The 18353-nt window shown below is 35.8% G+C and overlaps 1 protein-coding gene across 2 annotated transcripts in view; it reads right to left on the bottom strand.

Annotated features, from left to right (window-relative positions):
* Positions 1 to 18353, bottom strand: part of PTPRR (protein tyrosine phosphatase receptor type R) — a 244596-nt gene that overhangs the window by 210806 nt on the left and 15437 nt on the right. For both annotated transcript variants that reach the window (XM_019748998.2, XM_074325415.1), the window contains exon 2: positions 8549 to 8838. In XM_019748998.2, coding sequence (XP_019604557.1) covers positions 8549 to 8838 — 290 coding nt within the window. The remainder of the gene's footprint in view (positions 1 to 8548; positions 8839 to 18353) is intronic.

Here is an 18353-nt window from a genome sequence, read left to right as displayed (position 1 = left end):
AATGTGTTAACACTTTACAGGACAAATTCACTGATTCTAGAAAGACTCAAAGGAGGTAGTCATGTCAGTTATTACAATTTCCATTAAAATGAAGAAACAAAGACTCAGAATGTTCATTGTGCCCAAGATCTCAAAGGTAGTTAGTGGCAGAACAAACACATGAACCCAGAATGTCTTCTAAAACCATTCCCGCTGTCTTAAACTGCTCGCAGTGGGAATGAACACTGTTCCCTGACATTGGGATTGGGTTGAGGTTGGGGCCTACAGAGCAGTGAGCCAAACAGATCATGATACACATTGTAATTCTTTCATACTAACCATAGTTTCTTATTTTTCAAACCCAAAGGGTAAACAACTTCTCCCTGTAGGGGGATTTCCTGCTGTGTAACATTCAAACTCAACTTGTCCATACTGATTGCTATTTTGTTACCCTGACTATTTGTTTAGACAGAACAAGGTACAGAAAGGATCTGTGCCAGCTTACAAAAACACATATAATACAAAATAAAATTGAATAAAAAAGCAAGGAAAGGAGGAAATTGAATTAGAAGGAAAATGAATGAAGAAAAGAAAACATCCAGCTAAGAATGAAGTTAGTTCACAAAATAAATAAGGCCCCTCAATAAAGCTCTCTGTATTTGCTAGAGGTAGGCCGCAGATTTGGCTCTCAGTTTTTTAGCACACAAGAGTCAGAGGGAAGCATGAGTCACAGCATTTAAAAGATATAATTATAAGCCAACCAGGGGCTCAGGAAAAATACAAGTATTCTTGGTAGTAAAATTAGAAAGATTTATTTTTCCATTGTTCCATATAATGCTAATAATAGCCTCCAATTTTTATAAGGATCTGACTATGTGTCAGGCATGACGCTTAGTGCTTTTAATGCTTTATCTCATTTAATTCCTCAACAATTCCATAGGATGGCTATTATTAGTATCACTCTTTTACAAATGAGGAAACAGAAATAGAGATGTTAAGTCACTGCAGGAAACAGAGTGAGTAAGTACGTGATCTGGGATTCCAACACATATTTGCTGACTCCAAAGTTATTCTTCTACCACGCGAGCTATACGTTGATTTAATCCCTAAATATCCCTGATTATCCAATAGAATCACTCAAAATACAAAATAATGTAGTTCCCACCACTTTCTTCCTGTCACTCAACTTTTTTTTGCTTTCTTCACTGTACTAACCACCATCTGAAATTATGTTTAATTCTTTACTTATTTTATATAGTCTTTTCTCGTACTAGAATGTGAACTACATAATGGCAATGATCTTGTTTATCTTACCACTCTGGTATCCCCAGAGTCTGCTTTACTGCCTAGGACACACAAGACAATAATATTTCTGAATGAATGAATGTCTTAAGGAGCAAGGATTGGGTGTCCATTGAAAACTTTTGCATGTCTGAGAATTCAGTTGCCCCTACTAATTCTTGGTTCCTTACAGATATACTGATATAGTCTTATAGTCTCCATGACTTACTTATGCTAGTTACTCACCAGAAATATACTGTTTCCTATAAGTTGGCTATTTTTCATAATCCAACGTGGCATAAACTTGACTTTATTCATCTGATCTTATAATTTAAAAAATTATGGTACTTAAGAATATAGATGACACTATCATTTGTCACACATGAAGAAATTTTAAAAAATTTATTTGTCCCCCCAAACAAAAAGATTGATGATTTTTAAAATCCTACATTCAAAGAATTTGCCTGGTGGCCTGTTCAATATGGAATTTTTTTTCTTTTGCTAACCAATATTTCTTGCTTAAAAAAATAGCAACAACAGACTGGTTCTAAAAAGGAGAGAAAAAGTACCTTTATGGCTTAAAGCACAAAGAACCAACATGTACTTGTTCTGGTTAAACACCAGTCTACTTGCCGTGTTTTCAGGCAGGAAAATTACCTAAATTTTTAAACAATGCAGTGTCACTATATCAGTAACGTGAGCTGAGATAATTTAGGGGACTTTCTGAAATACAGACACACAAACACATAAAGAACCCCAAAATATTCGGAATAACTGGGGTGACACTAATAAATGCTATCCAGGAAATCTCAGAATAAGACAGATTCTTCGTCCTGATTGTCTTGATACATATCTCAGTGTTCCCTAAGGCTTTGTTGTGGTTTCCAGAGAGAAGAGCAAACAAATCTCAAACACTACTCTTCCTGCAATCTTAGAAACTGTCTCTGAACATTTGGCCTATCCTTCAAAAAGGTGTTTTTTTTCTATTTTATTTTAAGTTATTTGTTGCTAAAGCAGCAACTTTATACTGTACTCATTGTTACCACTGAGTAAGCTTCATAACTTTGCCCAGAGAGACTCTTCCAGAGACTTTTCACTCCTATGTTTTCATAAAACAAGAGAAAGGAAGACGTTGTTTCTACCATCTGAATTACAGGGATCGTGGTGAGAGAACTAAGGCATTTCCTAAACGGTGCCAATCCCCTCATGCACAGGTGGGGCCAGATGCTCAGAAAGCCCAATGGAATCACCCATTAGCGGTTAGATTTTAAAGCAGAGCATTGTATAATTAAAAATAACAACAACAACAACAACAACAACAAAATCTAAGCATGATTTATAGATATTTATAATTAGAGAGAAATAGAGAAAGTAGGAAGGAAAGAAATTAAAAAAGGATAAAGTCACTCACAGAGGCTACAAGAGAACAGTTCTTAACAATTGGAAAATCAAAGGGCAATTTTTAGACACTTGACAAGTAAATATTTGCTCCAAAGAAAGCACGTCCTCTTTGTTTATCAGCAGGTCCCATTTATTTTTGCATTATTGTGGAAATTTTGGATTAAAAAAAAGGTTTTAGGCTCTAGCATAAAGGCACAGCACTTTCTTTCTATCTTCCTCAATCAAAACTCCTGAAATTGAACTTTTATATGCTCTTAACAAAATATCCTCTTTTTTTTTTTTTGTCCTGCTAACTTCTTTGCATGTTTTTAATATTTCCCTTGTTTAACATTTACGGTCTATGGAATATACACATAATTTGGCTTAGTGAAAAAAAATCTCATATTACAATTATATGTAGAGTTCATAAAGAAAGTAGTTTCCCTTAAGATGAACTCACTAGATTCTCTCAATAATATTAATTAGGCAGTTGCAATGGAAAGAATACTATATTTGCTATAGTCAACATTTATTTCATCGTCTCAGAATTAGCTGCCTTAAATCATTGACTGTGTTGGGAATATAAGTCAATACATAAAACCGTAAAATCTATTTTACAATAAAATTATGGAATTTTTAGCAGCTATAAAAATGATGTTGTATAAAGATAGTTAATGACATGAAAAGGTAAGTAAAAAATTACAAAACTTTATATATAGAGTCCATATTTTAGAAAAAGTATGTATGACTATATATACATATATATGACTATATATAAATATAAATTAAATATAAGTATAAATATAAATATGAATATGAATACGAACATGAATATAAATATACTAGATAGTCACTATCAAGATGACATTGTTATCTAACAGTTAAGGGTTGCTTTTATTCTTTTACCTTCTCTGTATTTCTAAACACTCTAAAAGAGTATAGAAGTACATTACTTTGGGAGTCAAAACAAGAATATTACTAAAATATTCTCTGTACATGAGGATAGTCAATGTCCAATTAGATGATAATTAATTAAACCAGTTATCCTAAGACTTCAGTCATCTTAATGTTGAGTTGAAATGATCCAAAACAAGCAGATGTACTAAGGGGTCCAGTGTTGAAACTTCACATAGCCATTGCCTAAGCTTGACTCCTAACATTTCCAGCACGTGTTTGAGCATCCTCCTTGCTGCTTGAGTAGCTAGGAATGGAGAAAAGCAACAGATGGCGATAGTTCTGACTGTCAGGATGCCAAGTTCAAGAATAGAGTTTCTACTTGAAGACTATTTTTCAGGGGTACAATATAACTAGAGAACCTAAGCACAAAGCTTTCCAAAATGCAAATGTTGGAGATAAAGGGAAAGGTGATTATCTAAGATCTTATTGTTTAACATGAAGCATTTAGAGTAAGTTAAGAAAAAAGCATAAATTTAACCAAATTTCTGAAGTGGATTCCAAAATTTCTTCTTCTGAACTTTCTTAAAAATAAAATAGAATTTGTCCCTATAAGTCATTTATTATTATTATTTATGGAATGGCCATCATGGATCTTTCACTTTTTACCCTCTGGCACCAAAATTAACAACTAGCTACCAATAAGTGTAATTTCAGAGGATAAAAATTAACATTATCATTAGCTTAGATAAAATGTAATTCATAAAGTTAAATTTTCTGTTGGGAAAATTTGCAATACTTTCCCAAAGCAAACCAATTGACTTATGGTAAAATGTAAAATGTTTGAGCTTTGAAGTCAGACAAATCTGGATTTGAATTCTGCCTGTAGCACTTATTATTAACTGTGTAACCTGGAGAAAGTTACTGATTTGGGGCTTTGATTTTCTGTCTGTAAATTGGCACCTAATCATAAGTTTCTTTTGATGCTTAAAGGTTCTTTACTGACACAGCTTCTTCCACTATTACTATAATATGGTTTCAGCACACAGTTACTTATACTGAAGTTCATAGGTAGAAGTACATAACAAGCATAATACAACAGTTCCCCAATTTTGCTTTGATTGAAGGTTGTGGTACCCAAATTCCAAGATAGTCCTCAATGATCCCTGTCTCCTGGTATTCATTCCCTCCGTAGTCCCCTCCCCATGAATGTGAGCTAGACCTAGTGACTCAATTTTAATGAACAGAATAAAATGGAAATTATGGTGTGTGACTTGGGGACAAGGTCATACAAGGCAGTACGGGATCGCTCTCTCTCTTCACATACTTGGGGGAAGCCATGTTGTGAGCAGGTCTTCATGTGTTGAGGAACCTAAGCCTCCTGCCAATAGCCATGTGAGTGAACCCTTCAGCTAAGGCAAGTATTCAGAGACTTAGCCGTGGATGACAGCTTGACTGCAGTAACCCCCGAGGCAGAACTACACAACTAATCTGCTCCCAATTCCTGACCTTCAGAAACTGTGTGACATAATATTTCTTGTTTTAAACTGCTAAATATTGAGGTAGTATGTTATGCAAAGAACTAATACAAAGAACAAAACCCAAATGACAAAGTTGGTTAGGGTCTATAGACAAAATGCCATTTTCCAGGAAGACAGAAAAGATGTTTCTACAATACTACTGCATTGATTTGAAAATCAAGGAAAAGAATTACAGATTTGATTGTTTTAACAAATGGATTGCCATATCAGAACATGGCAGAGGTTTTTTTCTCAGGCTTTTATACTCATTCTCTTTAGGAACTTGGGGCAAGTATCCTAGACTATAATAGAAGACATCCAAATCACACCTTACATTATACTACACTGTCTTACACCCATTTAGCATTTTGGACTTGGTTATTTACTATTTGACCTCAAATACCCTTGACACGTAATAATTCATAATTTTTCCAAAGCCTGCATTTGAATCACACTTTCTGAGTTTGCCCACCATGAGCAAGTCATTTAATTCAGGAATAAGTCTACACACTTGCTTCCCCTATAGCTCAACAAAGCCTTCTCATCCCCCACCATATAAGAAGTCACCATCAAGGAATATACAGGCTATAGTGGTTTTCACAAACTTGAGATGTTCTTGGGACATAATGTAATGTGTCTGATAGATTGCACAAAATCATAGTCCTTTTCATTGGAAAATTGTCTAGGTATTAGGACATAGCCCAAGCACCTTAATTTTCTTCTATGTTAGAATGAATTTACTGCTTATTTGAGCCACTGTTGAAAAGTTTAGAGTATGACCTTTCTCATCTATTTTGTACAAGAATTACATTCCTGAGGCCAAGTTGTAAAGCTTCATAGCCTCACTTTTTCTTGAAGGGGCTATTATGTCTTATTAAAAACTGAAGTCCAGAATTTCTGATTTAGCAAACATTTAGCTGCTATCTGGCATCTATCTATTCTATCTTTGCTTGTTAATAATGTCCCTTCTATATTGAATTTGTACTGAAATCCTAATAACAGTTTCTTAATTGAGCTTCTGGAACATAATTAGCATTCTTTGGGATAAACATTTTAATTGTGCTGTTCTCTCCTTGGAATAAATAAACTACAGATTTTCCTGATTATAAAAGATAGAAGAAAAAGGGAAAAAAACTCATTTGTGGACAAATGCTCTTATGAAATGTTTTGTGGAGGCAATTAGGGATCAGGAAAGGGAGAAGGATGCATGCATCTTTCACGTCCCAGTTAAATTTCTCATTCTAAAACTCATTGTCTTAAAGATGTCAGAAATGAGAGAGAGAGAAAAAAAATATATATATATAGGAGGAGAAAAAAGTGATCTCTCCCACTGAGCTAGGAAACCTTAGACATTACATATACGCTTTGGAGGTTGGAGGTGGCTTTTTCCTCTAGCTGGAAAAAAAATATCAATAATTTCCCTAATTCAGGAAATGATACTTATTAACACTGCTCATTTTGATAGAAATTAAGACACAAATAATTCCTTGGTACCACAGCAATATTCCTCAAGCAAAGTGGTCCCTGTGTGTGTGTGTGTGTAATACATGTACATTCTAGCCATACAAACACAGGACAATTGCTCCATCAAAGTCATTTAGCCACCAGAATATCTCCGTTTCATCATCTATGAGTACACGTCATACCTAAATCTCTTTTCTGGACAGAATGGACCTTCAACCCAGCTGATACTTGATTAAATGATTTTTTGAGAAAGCTGAACATTATTGATTTATTTAAAATAACCCCACTTACCAGGTTTTCCTGCTAAATCACTGCATAAGTAATGTAAATTGATTACAGGAAACATTAGCACTAACAATTGTTGCAAACTCAGAGCCACAGAATGGTTAGAGATTAGATCAAGAGAGATTAGGGAAAGCTAATGCAGCAAAATCACCTATTGCCTCCTTGCAATCATGACCCAAAAGAAAAAGCACAGCTTTTTCATGAATCTTCAAACCACAAATAAGCTAAAAGTGAAATGACATGCCATAATTCCTCATTGATGCCTTTCATCCTCCATAACATTAAGTTAACTAGATAGTACATGACATTACAAGAGAGAACAAACCTCCTGAACTGTAATTCACAGTGACTTTAAGAGTTGCTGACTATGGCATGTATATGTGATGGTCACTAGAGGAAACATCTCCCACAAGCCCCAGCATTAACACAGGCATATCCCGCTACAGCGACATCATTAACACCATTTATCTTCACTGAAGAGACAGAGTACATGGCTTTCACCTTGAGAACGTCTGTTACTCATGTAAATGCAGAAAATTTGATGAAGTATTTCAGGAGGCCAAATGACCCTCAGATTTTCTCTTAACAAGAGCTCATCTTGTGTTCTCAACTTATGATTTTTATTGAATTACTGACATTTCCCCTCAGACATTTCTGAAGCAAAACCAGAGACTCCGTTTCATTTGTCTCTTTTTCTAGATACCCCAAATGAAGACTGAATCATAATAAATATTCAATGCATGCTGGCTAAAAACATCAATGAATGGATCTTTGGTTCTCAATACTAAGTAAAATGTCCACTATGTAGCAGATAAAAATAAAGAAAAGGAAAAGAAAGCTTGTTAAATTTAATTACATTTGCTGCATAGAGAGATTACCAAAATGCAAACATAGTTTCATTGAATTATCGTGGCCTTAAAAGTCAACATATTTGATTATATTTTGGGGGCAGAAATGCAGTAACAACCACTTAGCTACTGATTTATAGTTTTAATGTGGATCTTCCTAGTGTGATTTTAAACTTGGGAGGGACCATAGTCTAAATAGATTATCAACCTCAGCATGTATTTAAACAATGATACCTCCACAAATTGGGAACCTCTTGCTTGGGTTACATACCCTAAGAATACAAGCAATGAGATCACTGAATTGTTTTGATTAATAAAGGGTGATTTTTGTTCACTGATATTAGGAATATTACCCATCAACTATGCCCAGACCATTTTATTTACTCCAGTGACAGAAAACTACCCTCCCCCTACAATACCTCTTCCCTTTCAGTGGACTCTCTATTTCTTAAAATTTTAATCAAGTGACCAGAAGATCTTTAATAAGCATTATTTGTTTGCATAAACTAACACCTGTCTGTTTAAAAGAGATTATCCGAGAAGGTAGGAGGCTCGTACAGGATACAATCAGCTGTAACTATAAGGCCCTCCTAAAGCAATTGTTAATTTAAATATGTAGCAAGCACTACATGCACCATGCACTTTGCTGTGCACAGAGGATACAGACAGGGTTTCTTATTTCATGGGCTTACATTCAAGAGAAAGCCAACACACAATACTCAAGTACCAAAAAAGAAATATCAGAGAATGAGAAGTGTTGTGGTGAAAAAACATCACTGAGATCCAATGATATCTATTCACCATGAATTTTTGTTATTTTTTTTTTCCCCAACATCAACCGAAAGGAAAGCACCAGCATCAGCATCAGCATCAACAACAGTTAAACGCAATACTTACCACCACAATGACATTTGCTGCTGGGATTGGAAGGTTTTCTACATCAAGATCTTGACCAGCCACAGCCAACAGATTGAGAGATGGGTCATATGCAGGTCTAGGAAATGCTGAATGAACAATTTGGTGGCGTCTGCTTATTTGCGCTTCAGAAGAAAAATGCTTATATATCTTTTGTGGAGCTATATCCAGGCTCTTCTCAATGTCTTGTGAATGGTGATAAATGAAGGCTGGCTTCCCACTCTTTTTATGATGAATTGCCAAAAGGTGATCATTATTTCCTGAAAAGCACCCTGAAAGGGGAAAGAAGCAGAAACAAAAATCAAACACCTTATTCTGTAAGATGATGGGAAATATCTGATAAAAAGAGTTAGCCATGCTTCAGAGGCTTTAAGACTTGTGAAAAATTCAGATCAGTTAGTCTCCATCTTTTTTTTCTGCCTCATTATCCCCAACAAATAGGACACACTTGGTGGTATGGAGGCATCTCAGAGACTTGGGTGGACAGAAGTGGATGTTTGAAAAATGTCCTATTTATCAGATATTTTAATACCTTTTTTAGTCAGGAGTTCCCTCCTTTTTCTAAACCCACAGTTACAAGACCTTGTTGGGCTTCTACTCTTGGATGTCCTATCTGTTGCTCAAATGACAACCATTTATATCATAGTCAAGTTTCCTTCCTTTAATCAATAGCATTTCATATAATTCTTATTTCATACTTATGTTATCCTAGTTATATTATAGTTAACTATGTTTATATTTTTAAGTGCTTGTCCAATATTTTAAGCCCACTGACAGAAATTTGAGTATACTCATTGTAATAGCAACTTCCAATTGTGCAACAATATGCATTCTCTCCTCCTTACTTCGTAATATGGTCATCCAGAGAAGTAATACATTCCCCTTTATTTCTTCTGTTAGGTAAATATCCACTGAACTGAACAACTCTATTTGTCATTGGGCACAGGAGGAAATAGAGAACATATACATGAGAATCAAAAGAATATTACTAATTCAAACTCCAATTAGAAAAGCAAACTTAAGGCCTTCTATATAAGATGAAAAGCAGAGCAAGCAGATCACAACATAATGATGACACCAACACAGTGCTTAGTACCCCTAGGTACCCCAGGTTTTCCCTTGGTACCCCCATGGCAACAAAAAGCTGTTCATAGAAAATTACTGGCCTCTTTTCACAAGAATTCTTTCCCAATCCCTCACTGTTTCCGTTTACTTCCCATATCTTACAAGGAGCTTCAAGTCCTTTTTGCATGTTAATCTTTATTCACATGTCCATTTCAATAGCAGTATCATGGCAGATAGAATTCTCATACTACTAAAGATTATATTAGATAAAATTAGATTAGATGAAATACCATGTTTCCCCGAAAATAAGACCTAGCGGGACAATCAGCTCTAATGCGTCTTTTGGAGCAAAAATTAATATAAGACCTTATATTAAGACCTGGTCTTATATTATGTTATATTATATAAGATCTGGTCTTATAGTAAAATAAGACCTGGTATTATATTATGTTATTGTTATGTTATGTTATGTTATGTTATGTTATGTCATATCACATTATATTATTATATTATATTATATTATATTATATTATATTATATTATATTATACCCGGTCTTATAGTAAAATAAGACTGGGTCTAATATTAATTTTTGCTTCAAAAGATGCATTACAGCTGATTATCTGGCTAGGTCTTATTATTAGGGAAACACGGTAGATTAAATAGGTTCTTCCTTTTTAGTAAGAGGGCCAATCCTCAGGTGAGAAACCCAAGTTCAGGCAAGGATACAATATGCCTTTCCCCCAAAAATGTGCCTTTAAATGAGTATTAAAAGAGTCCACTAGGGTAAAAATAGTATGTCCATTCTATTTCTTAACTCCATGGCAATCACTTCATTGCTGTTCCTCACAATATCATAGTTTGCCATGATATTGTTCCTCACAATTTCATAAGTTTACTCAGAGAGGAGGGAGGAAAGTGGTTACCTCTCAGAAGTGTAGAAACTCTTCTAGGACACTACAATATCATCCAGTGAATTACTTTTAGTAAAATACTAAATGGACACCTGTGGTCAGAAACTTAATATGCACCTAAAACATTTCAGCACCATTCTCCACTAATAAACCAGCTGCAAGAATAATAACATTAAATTATTATTTAATGCTCTGAATTTCATAATAATATTACATGTGTTCCTAATAATGATGTCATTTCCAAATCTGAGGAACTCTTATTTCATTTAGAGAAACAAAATTTACAGTTATTTCAAAGTCATCACTGTCCAATAATCATCTTTGAAAATTATAGCTTGATTGCTTAAGAAAAGTTACAGTCTATTTGGCATATTTAGGAATTTTCATGAAATGTAATTGTGATTTGAATGATCTGAAAAGCTAAAGTTACTGGTACCTGAAGATAATTCCCAAACTGTCCATAACATCATAAAAGAAAGCACTTGAGCTGACTAAGAAAATCACCTATCTTTATATCTCTAAAGGATAGTGAAAGCACATTGGTAAGACAATTGCTGAAGATGCTAGAAATACATGCTGGTTACACAAGGCTTGATGGAGCACAAAAGCTATCAAAATGATCAATTCCTCTACTCTGGATTCACTGTACTGTGTTTCTCCGAAAATAAGACTTAGCCGGACCATCAGCTCCAATGCGTCTTTTGAAGCAAACATTAATATGAGATTCGGTCTTATTTTAATATAATATGAGACCCGGTCTTATATATTATACTATCATATATATATATATATATATATATATATATATATATATATATATATATATGTAAGAGGGCCAATCCTCAGGTGAGAAACCCAGGTTAATATATATACTATACTGTAACATTGTGTCTTATATTAACGTTTGCTCCAAAAGACGCATTGGAGCTGATGGTCCAGCTAGGTCTTATTTTCGGGGAAACACGGTATGTATTAAATAAGAAAGAAAGAAGCAGCTTAGAAGATCAGTGAATGAAGAGCTGAGAAAATAACATAATTATCTTCAATCTTTCTTTTTATATAGTGTCAATCACAGCAAACCTTTTCAGAGCCACTTTATTTAAATAGAAGAGTCCAGTTAACAAATGTCTCCTGAAATGGGTGACAACAATCTAATTCTAAGTGCAACTGAAACATAATTAAAAATTCCCAGCCGTATACAGTTGTATATGTGAAAGGACTTAGTCCTATCTTTTGTCCTTGAGTAATAAGAACCAAGTCGGCAGCATAATATTAGGAACCTCATCACAGCCATTAGGTAGGAAAAAGTTTTTCAAGGTGTGTTTAGATCTATACATCAGAATCACCTGGGAGACTAAGATGCAGATTCCCAGATCCCAGCCTGGAGCGACCACAGCAGAATCTCTGGAGATGTAACCTAAGAACCTGGATTTTTAAAAATTAAATTTATTGGGGGTGACATTGGTTAATAAAATCATATGAGTTTCAAGTGTACAGTACTATAACACATCATCTGTAAGTTGCATTGTGTCCTCATCACCCAAAGTTTAGTCTCCTTGCGTCACCTTCATAATCAAATTCTTCTCAGATTCAAACTCTGAAGTTTGAGGACTACTGAGCTAGTGTCTAGACTTAGTTTGTTTCCTGAATCTTCAAATGCCACCTCTCCGTCACCTCTTTCATTTCAACATTATGAATATACTCAAGTAAACATTTTAGAAATGTTAAGATTGAGATGCTTGCTAAATATCAAAGTGGAGATGTTGAATTAGAAGTTGGATAACTAAATGTGTAGTTCACGGTTGGAGAGAGAGAGAGAGAGAGAGAGAGAGAGAGAGAGAGAGAGAGATTGATTGATTCATGAGTCATCCAATACAGATAAAATTTAAAGCTAAGTGACTGATAAAGAGAGAAGAGAGAGAAGAGAAGGCATATAGGACAGAGCACTGTAGAATTACAATATTTAGAGTTAGGATGAAAAGAAACCAGCAAAGATAACTGAGAAGGAATGATAGTATAGTAGGAGGCAAACTAAGAAAGAGTGATTTATGAAAATATAAGAAAGAAAATATTTTGGAATCTGTATAGGGTCTTAGAATGTTTAGTATATATCTTGTCAAATATACTCATCTACATTTAAAATAAAAGCACTTTTATCAAAGAAGTAACATTTACATGAGAATAATCAGTTTTGATGGTCACAAAATTCCACAATTGAAATTTCATTCTTGGTCCGACCTTGCTAATCTCTGAAGAGATCTCAACAAAGGAAAGAGAAGTGCATGAAATTGCAGTGTTAAGTTGGAATGCATTATGATTCATTATTTCAAATTCAATATTGGTCATTCCTGGATGCACAAGGTACAATGGCCTTGTATACACCCTCAGAGAAAAATGCTTGTATTGCAAATGTTTAAATCAGTATCAGCAACTTATGAAAGGAACAAAAGGATGAAACAATAATCTCTAGAGAGACCTGAACAAGTGAACAATAAAAAAAAAAAAAAGCAACTTTGTTCTCTGATCATTTTGTGAAGGGACAACTATTGTTTTTTAAGCATTACCATCACCTTCTTCTCTAGAAAGGAGATATATATGGATAACATCAGGGAAGTCTCTTGGGAATTTCTACATGAGAAATGAGGCTCTCATTTGATTTGTAGATGCCTCTCAGGAAAAGTGAAAAATACAAAGAAGTAACAGTGAAAGTTTATATAGAAAATGCCTATTAATCGTATCGAGAAAGGAAAGAAACATACTTTTTTAAAAAGCAATAAATCAAGAGGTAAGGAACCTAGATTCTAGTTTCAGTTACTTCCCCCACCCCTCTCTTCTCATGGATGTGAACTTGAGCAAGTCTCCTCATCACTCTGAGCCTTAGGGTTTTCATCAGAAAATGAAGGTGGCTCTTATATATCTAGGACCAAATTAGAAATGCATTTCAGTAAAAAAAGAAGCCCTGATTCAGTTTCACATGGTGTGAATTTTTTTCTAAAAAGATAAGTTTTTCCCTAATTACAATAAAAGACGCTCTGGGAACTTACAGGAGCAGAGAATTCCAGGGGCGATATCCTTGGGTGTAAGGAGACTAATAGTAAAACTATTTTTCCAATTGTTCTATACCTATTGGTAATGGTAACCCAAGACGTTACCACAGTGCTAATCTCCAGTTAAAAGTACCCACAGTAATAACACTGAGTCTTCTGAACGCAGAGCAGCCCGCCCAGGATGTGACAGATGAGGTCTGTCAGCCTAATCTCCCAGGTATAACACGCTCACACCTACTAATCTTAACAGCAAGTTACATCAGTGTTTTGAAGGAGTCCATTACGGCTCTGTCTATGTATAAAGCCAATTTTACAAAATTCAGTTTGTGTGTCTTAGTTATATTCTAACAACATACATATATGTATATATACAAGTATATTTGTTTTGTTTTGTATCCTGACACCAAACAATCAATTTGACCAAAAAACAGTTCATCTTCAAGCTAGCTATTTTGTCAATAAAATAAAATAAAATAAAATAAAATAAAATAAAATAAAATAAAATGAGGGTTTGTACAAGACAACAATGATTCAACTTATAAAACTTGTAAACCATCATGGTTCTCCCCAAAAAAGTCTTGGATAAGATTCTATTGAAAGAATACTTCCTTCGAGGAATGGTTTTCCTAAACTCTGGTTTATGAACTGACCACTAGGTTGTGAAAACATAATCTCCTGAGGAAGTGCTGTGTCATTCTCTAATACCATTTAAATGTCCCACATGTTTGGCCAGTGATGTGTCTAGTATATCTATAATAAAAATTAAAAATCAACACCAGAGTAATTAGTTTATTTTTATAGAGCTGGCTCTATTCTCCTCTATGTAGGAGAGGATCTGGACCCTAAAAGAATAAGGAATTACGTTAATTAAGGCATCTTGTAAACTTTTCCTGCATATTCATTGATATAAACACTCCACATTTCTCAAATATTCCATTAGAAAATGCCATTCCTACTCCCACTTCCAGCCAAGACTAACTACTCCAGGCACCCCTTACTTCCTCCTATTTATCTGATTCATTGAAAGTTGGGCTGCACAGTGGAAAATTGTTCACAGAATTGACAGCCATTTCAGGGAAACAATCCACTGTGTGCTCTGTGCTGGTGGTAAAATTACAACGAAAGGGTTTCATAGTTCCTGATTTTTGCCCAGTTTTAATAGAGTTATTTTTCATTTGATAAATATATATTCAAGAATGGAACACACTACAATCAGGACAGCATCCTTTGGGACAATGTGACTAGACATAAGTCATGAAAAGGAATGGGTTAAGACCACTGGCCTCAGACTGCTGGAGGAAGTGAGATTTAGGTCAGCTCAGACAGAAGCTGTCAGCTGCCCGTAGTTCCTGAATAACTGAGTGGAAGGATGCTTGGAGGAAAAGTTGACAAGAGTAAGTACTGTTATCTCTTAAATTCTACACAGCAATTAAGAGAAGACCTTCATTAAGATATGCCTTCTGGGAAAACGCAGAAGTAGAGAAAAATGATAATATGGCTAGAAAGCTGAAAAATGCTAACTTTTGCAGAAATCGTAGGAATTGAGTTCTATATGCATGTACTAAGTAGTGAAACAGTACATTTGTAAAATCTAATTTTTATACATCAGCCTTGTTATGATGCAAACAGTTAAAATGTTATTTGCAAATAGCTATAAGGGTTATAAAATGATTTCCATTATTTTTATAGTAGAGTTCTCCAGATGACTTTTGAAGGCTGGGCTCTAATTTACAAAGAAAAAGAAGTGTCTGCTTTAAGAATAATTCTCATAGTAGATGAGGAGTTATATTAAAGCACAGCAAAATGAACATTTGAAAATACAAAAAATTAAAATATTGCCACAGTAATGATACTCGGAGACATAAACACCCAAATGTTAGGGCAGGAGGAGGGTGAGGAAGGAGGTCCACAGTGACCACCAGAAGAGATTCCTGCCCTGGTCCCGTTGCCTGCATTTAGAAATATGAGGGGCACTTGGCAGGTCAACAGTTCTACTCCATCCTGTTTGAGTCCCTTAATCCATCATTTGAAATTAATGCCACTGGGCTAGGGCACTGCTCTCTCATAATTCTCTAGCAAAATGGACACATACCAGGGAAGGACCATATCATAAACAGCTATTCTTATCTAGAGTAGATCAGTGTGTCACATCCTTGAAAATAGATAACTAGTTGAGAAGACACCTAGTCTACAATGGGAAGCAAAAGCTACACACTTTCGTTGGGCTAGAGAAGAAAGAGAAGGTTGGAGATGCAGGCTCAGCCTGAGCACACAGGTACAGAGGATGAACTTCAAGACATCAGGGGCTGGAACAGGGGTGGAGGTAGGGCCGCCAGCAGGGGTTGCTGATGCTGCAGGGTGAAGTATGGGGGACCAGAGGCACTTTTGCTTTAGGCACAGGACAGGCCTGTACTGGAGGCATGGACCTGCACCCACTGGGAATTTATACCGACTCAGCAGTAATTAAGTCCAGGGGCGACAGGATGCCTGATTCCCAGACTGCACGTGTGGAAACTCTGATTTCATGACGCACACCCCCTCCCCTTCCACACCCCCCCCCAAAAAGTATATGGATAGGGTCTTCAAACGGGAGCATACAAACCAAGCAATGTACAGTTTTCAAGGTTTATGTGGACATGGAGAAAGTGCAGCATTAGGAGTCGGATATTTTGGCCCCTGTTGGATGTTGTGAATTCAGATTGTCTGTAGACTGGGACAGCAGGAGTGATGATGCTCTAAATCCTACTGAGCCCTGAGACTGAAATACTTCACTAGAAGAAGGGCTGTCCATGATTACACAGCCTCTAATGATTATAGGATTTTTTTCTCTTGTATATTGCAGCTTGGAAAACAGCATTTATTCCCTCTAACACAAACTTGCTAATTATGGACATTGTAAAATGTATAAGGCAAAGGTTCTACTAGTATTTTAAAAAATGGAGGCATGCCAATTTTATTTTCATAGCAGGCCCTTTTTACAAAAGAAGGCTTTCGAGTGATTTCTTTTTGATGGACAGATTCAAGTCAACTTGTACATTTTTTCTTTTCAAGTATGGGAGCTGAAATATAGAACGAGTAAAAGCTCTCACATATTAATAGGATAACTCTTGTAGCTTCTAGCTATTGAATATACTGAATGTTCCAGGCCCCATGCTGTGGAGCCTTATGCATTAGCTCTTTAAATCCTCAAACCACCCTATGAGGTAGGTACTATGGTTTTTTTCTGATAAGCAAAGGGAAGCACAGAGAAAAATAGTAAATAGCAGAGATGGGATTCAAACCCAGGGAGTCAGATTCTAGTGCCTAAGTTTGGTTGTTGTTGTTTTTGTTTGCTTGTTTTTTTACTATGCTACATGAGTTAGAGTATATTTTAGCTGTTTCTAAAGTACTAGCATGCCATTTCAGAACATACTTTTTATCATAAAATGTGAAATGATTATGTTATAAAAGCACCTGGTGTCGAGTTTAAAACATTGTAGGGATTTAGAAAATACTCATTTGTCTCTTCCCTTATAATATTTGTCTCTTCCCTATGAAATCCAATGTTTATCTTGAGAGGAGACCCTTTTATGATATTTTCATAGCTTCAGTTAATACTCAGTTTTAGGAGTTACAAACAGCATGATAATATTTATAATTCAAGCACTCTAAATAGCAGGCATTTCCAGTTTGAGGAAACAAATCACCCAAAGTAATCAGTGGACACCTGATGGGTAATCCTGATGCTCTGGAGATTCATAGGTGTCCAGGCATGCCCAGAGCCATGCCCAATTGGACCAGACTTGTGGGCACCTGTGAGAATTCTACCAGGGAGCTTCTTAACTGCTGTAAGATGTTTAGAGGCACTGAAACACCTGCCTGATTGTGACCTCGGATTTGCATAGAGGAGGGCAGCACCATGGAAAAGTTTCCACCAGTGGAATTCTAAGTTTTCTGATGCAATGTAAGTTTCCAAGGGAACCAGACTGGAGCCACACAAAATAGATCACCTGAGATAAAATTAGCATAAGAGAATATAGTCAATGATATTGTAACAACCATATACGATGTCAGAGGGTAGTAGATTTGGGGGGGGGGTATCACTTTGTGAGGGGTATAAATGTCTAATGACTTGTTGTTTTGTACCTCTGAAACTAATAAAAAGAAGACAAAAAGTTAGCATAAGAGTCTTGGCAGATCAGGTGGCCTGGATAGCAGAGCCTGGATGTAGGGTCTTCCCATCTCTATGCCTCCTCCCTGCTTTCCTTTTACATTCAAAGAGCCCTGCTTCCCTAGTGTTCACAGAACCACAGGCAGCCTTCCATGTGGAAGCCTGATGGTTTAGAAGCTCTGTGGGCTACAAATAGCAAGCAGGTGAGTGTCAGTTGGTCAGCAGAGGAGAAGCATTGCCAGAGCAGCAGTACTACAGGAGGCCTATAGAGCTGTGAGTTGCAGGCCCGGTCACATGCTTGAGCCTCTCTCACCCTTTGTGAGGCCCTAGAGAGACTAATTAGGGAGGTGGCATGTAATATAAGTCTAGACTACCTGCTAAGCAAGATCATGTAATAGGAACTAGGTAACTCAGACTTATGATACTTATGTAAATGCTACACATTTTCACAAACCATCAGGTAAACCCAAGAAAAATCTGCATTTCATATTCAGTTAAATAGGGATTTGCTGAAGATATGATGCTAGACCCCATTTTTAGATGGAAATTTTAGGCGAGGCACTGACAGAGAGATTTGGGGAATAGGTGAATTTATTAGGGAGAAGATGTCAA

Source organism: Rhinolophus sinicus, linkage group LG02 (genome assembly GCF_036562045.2).
Source record: "Rhinolophus sinicus isolate RSC01 linkage group LG02, ASM3656204v1, whole genome shotgun sequence".
Taxonomy (NCBI): Eukaryota; Metazoa; Chordata; class Mammalia; order Chiroptera; family Rhinolophidae; genus Rhinolophus; species Rhinolophus sinicus.
Note: the sequence above shows the minus strand (reverse complement) of the source record. Positions and strands in the feature narration are given on the sequence as shown.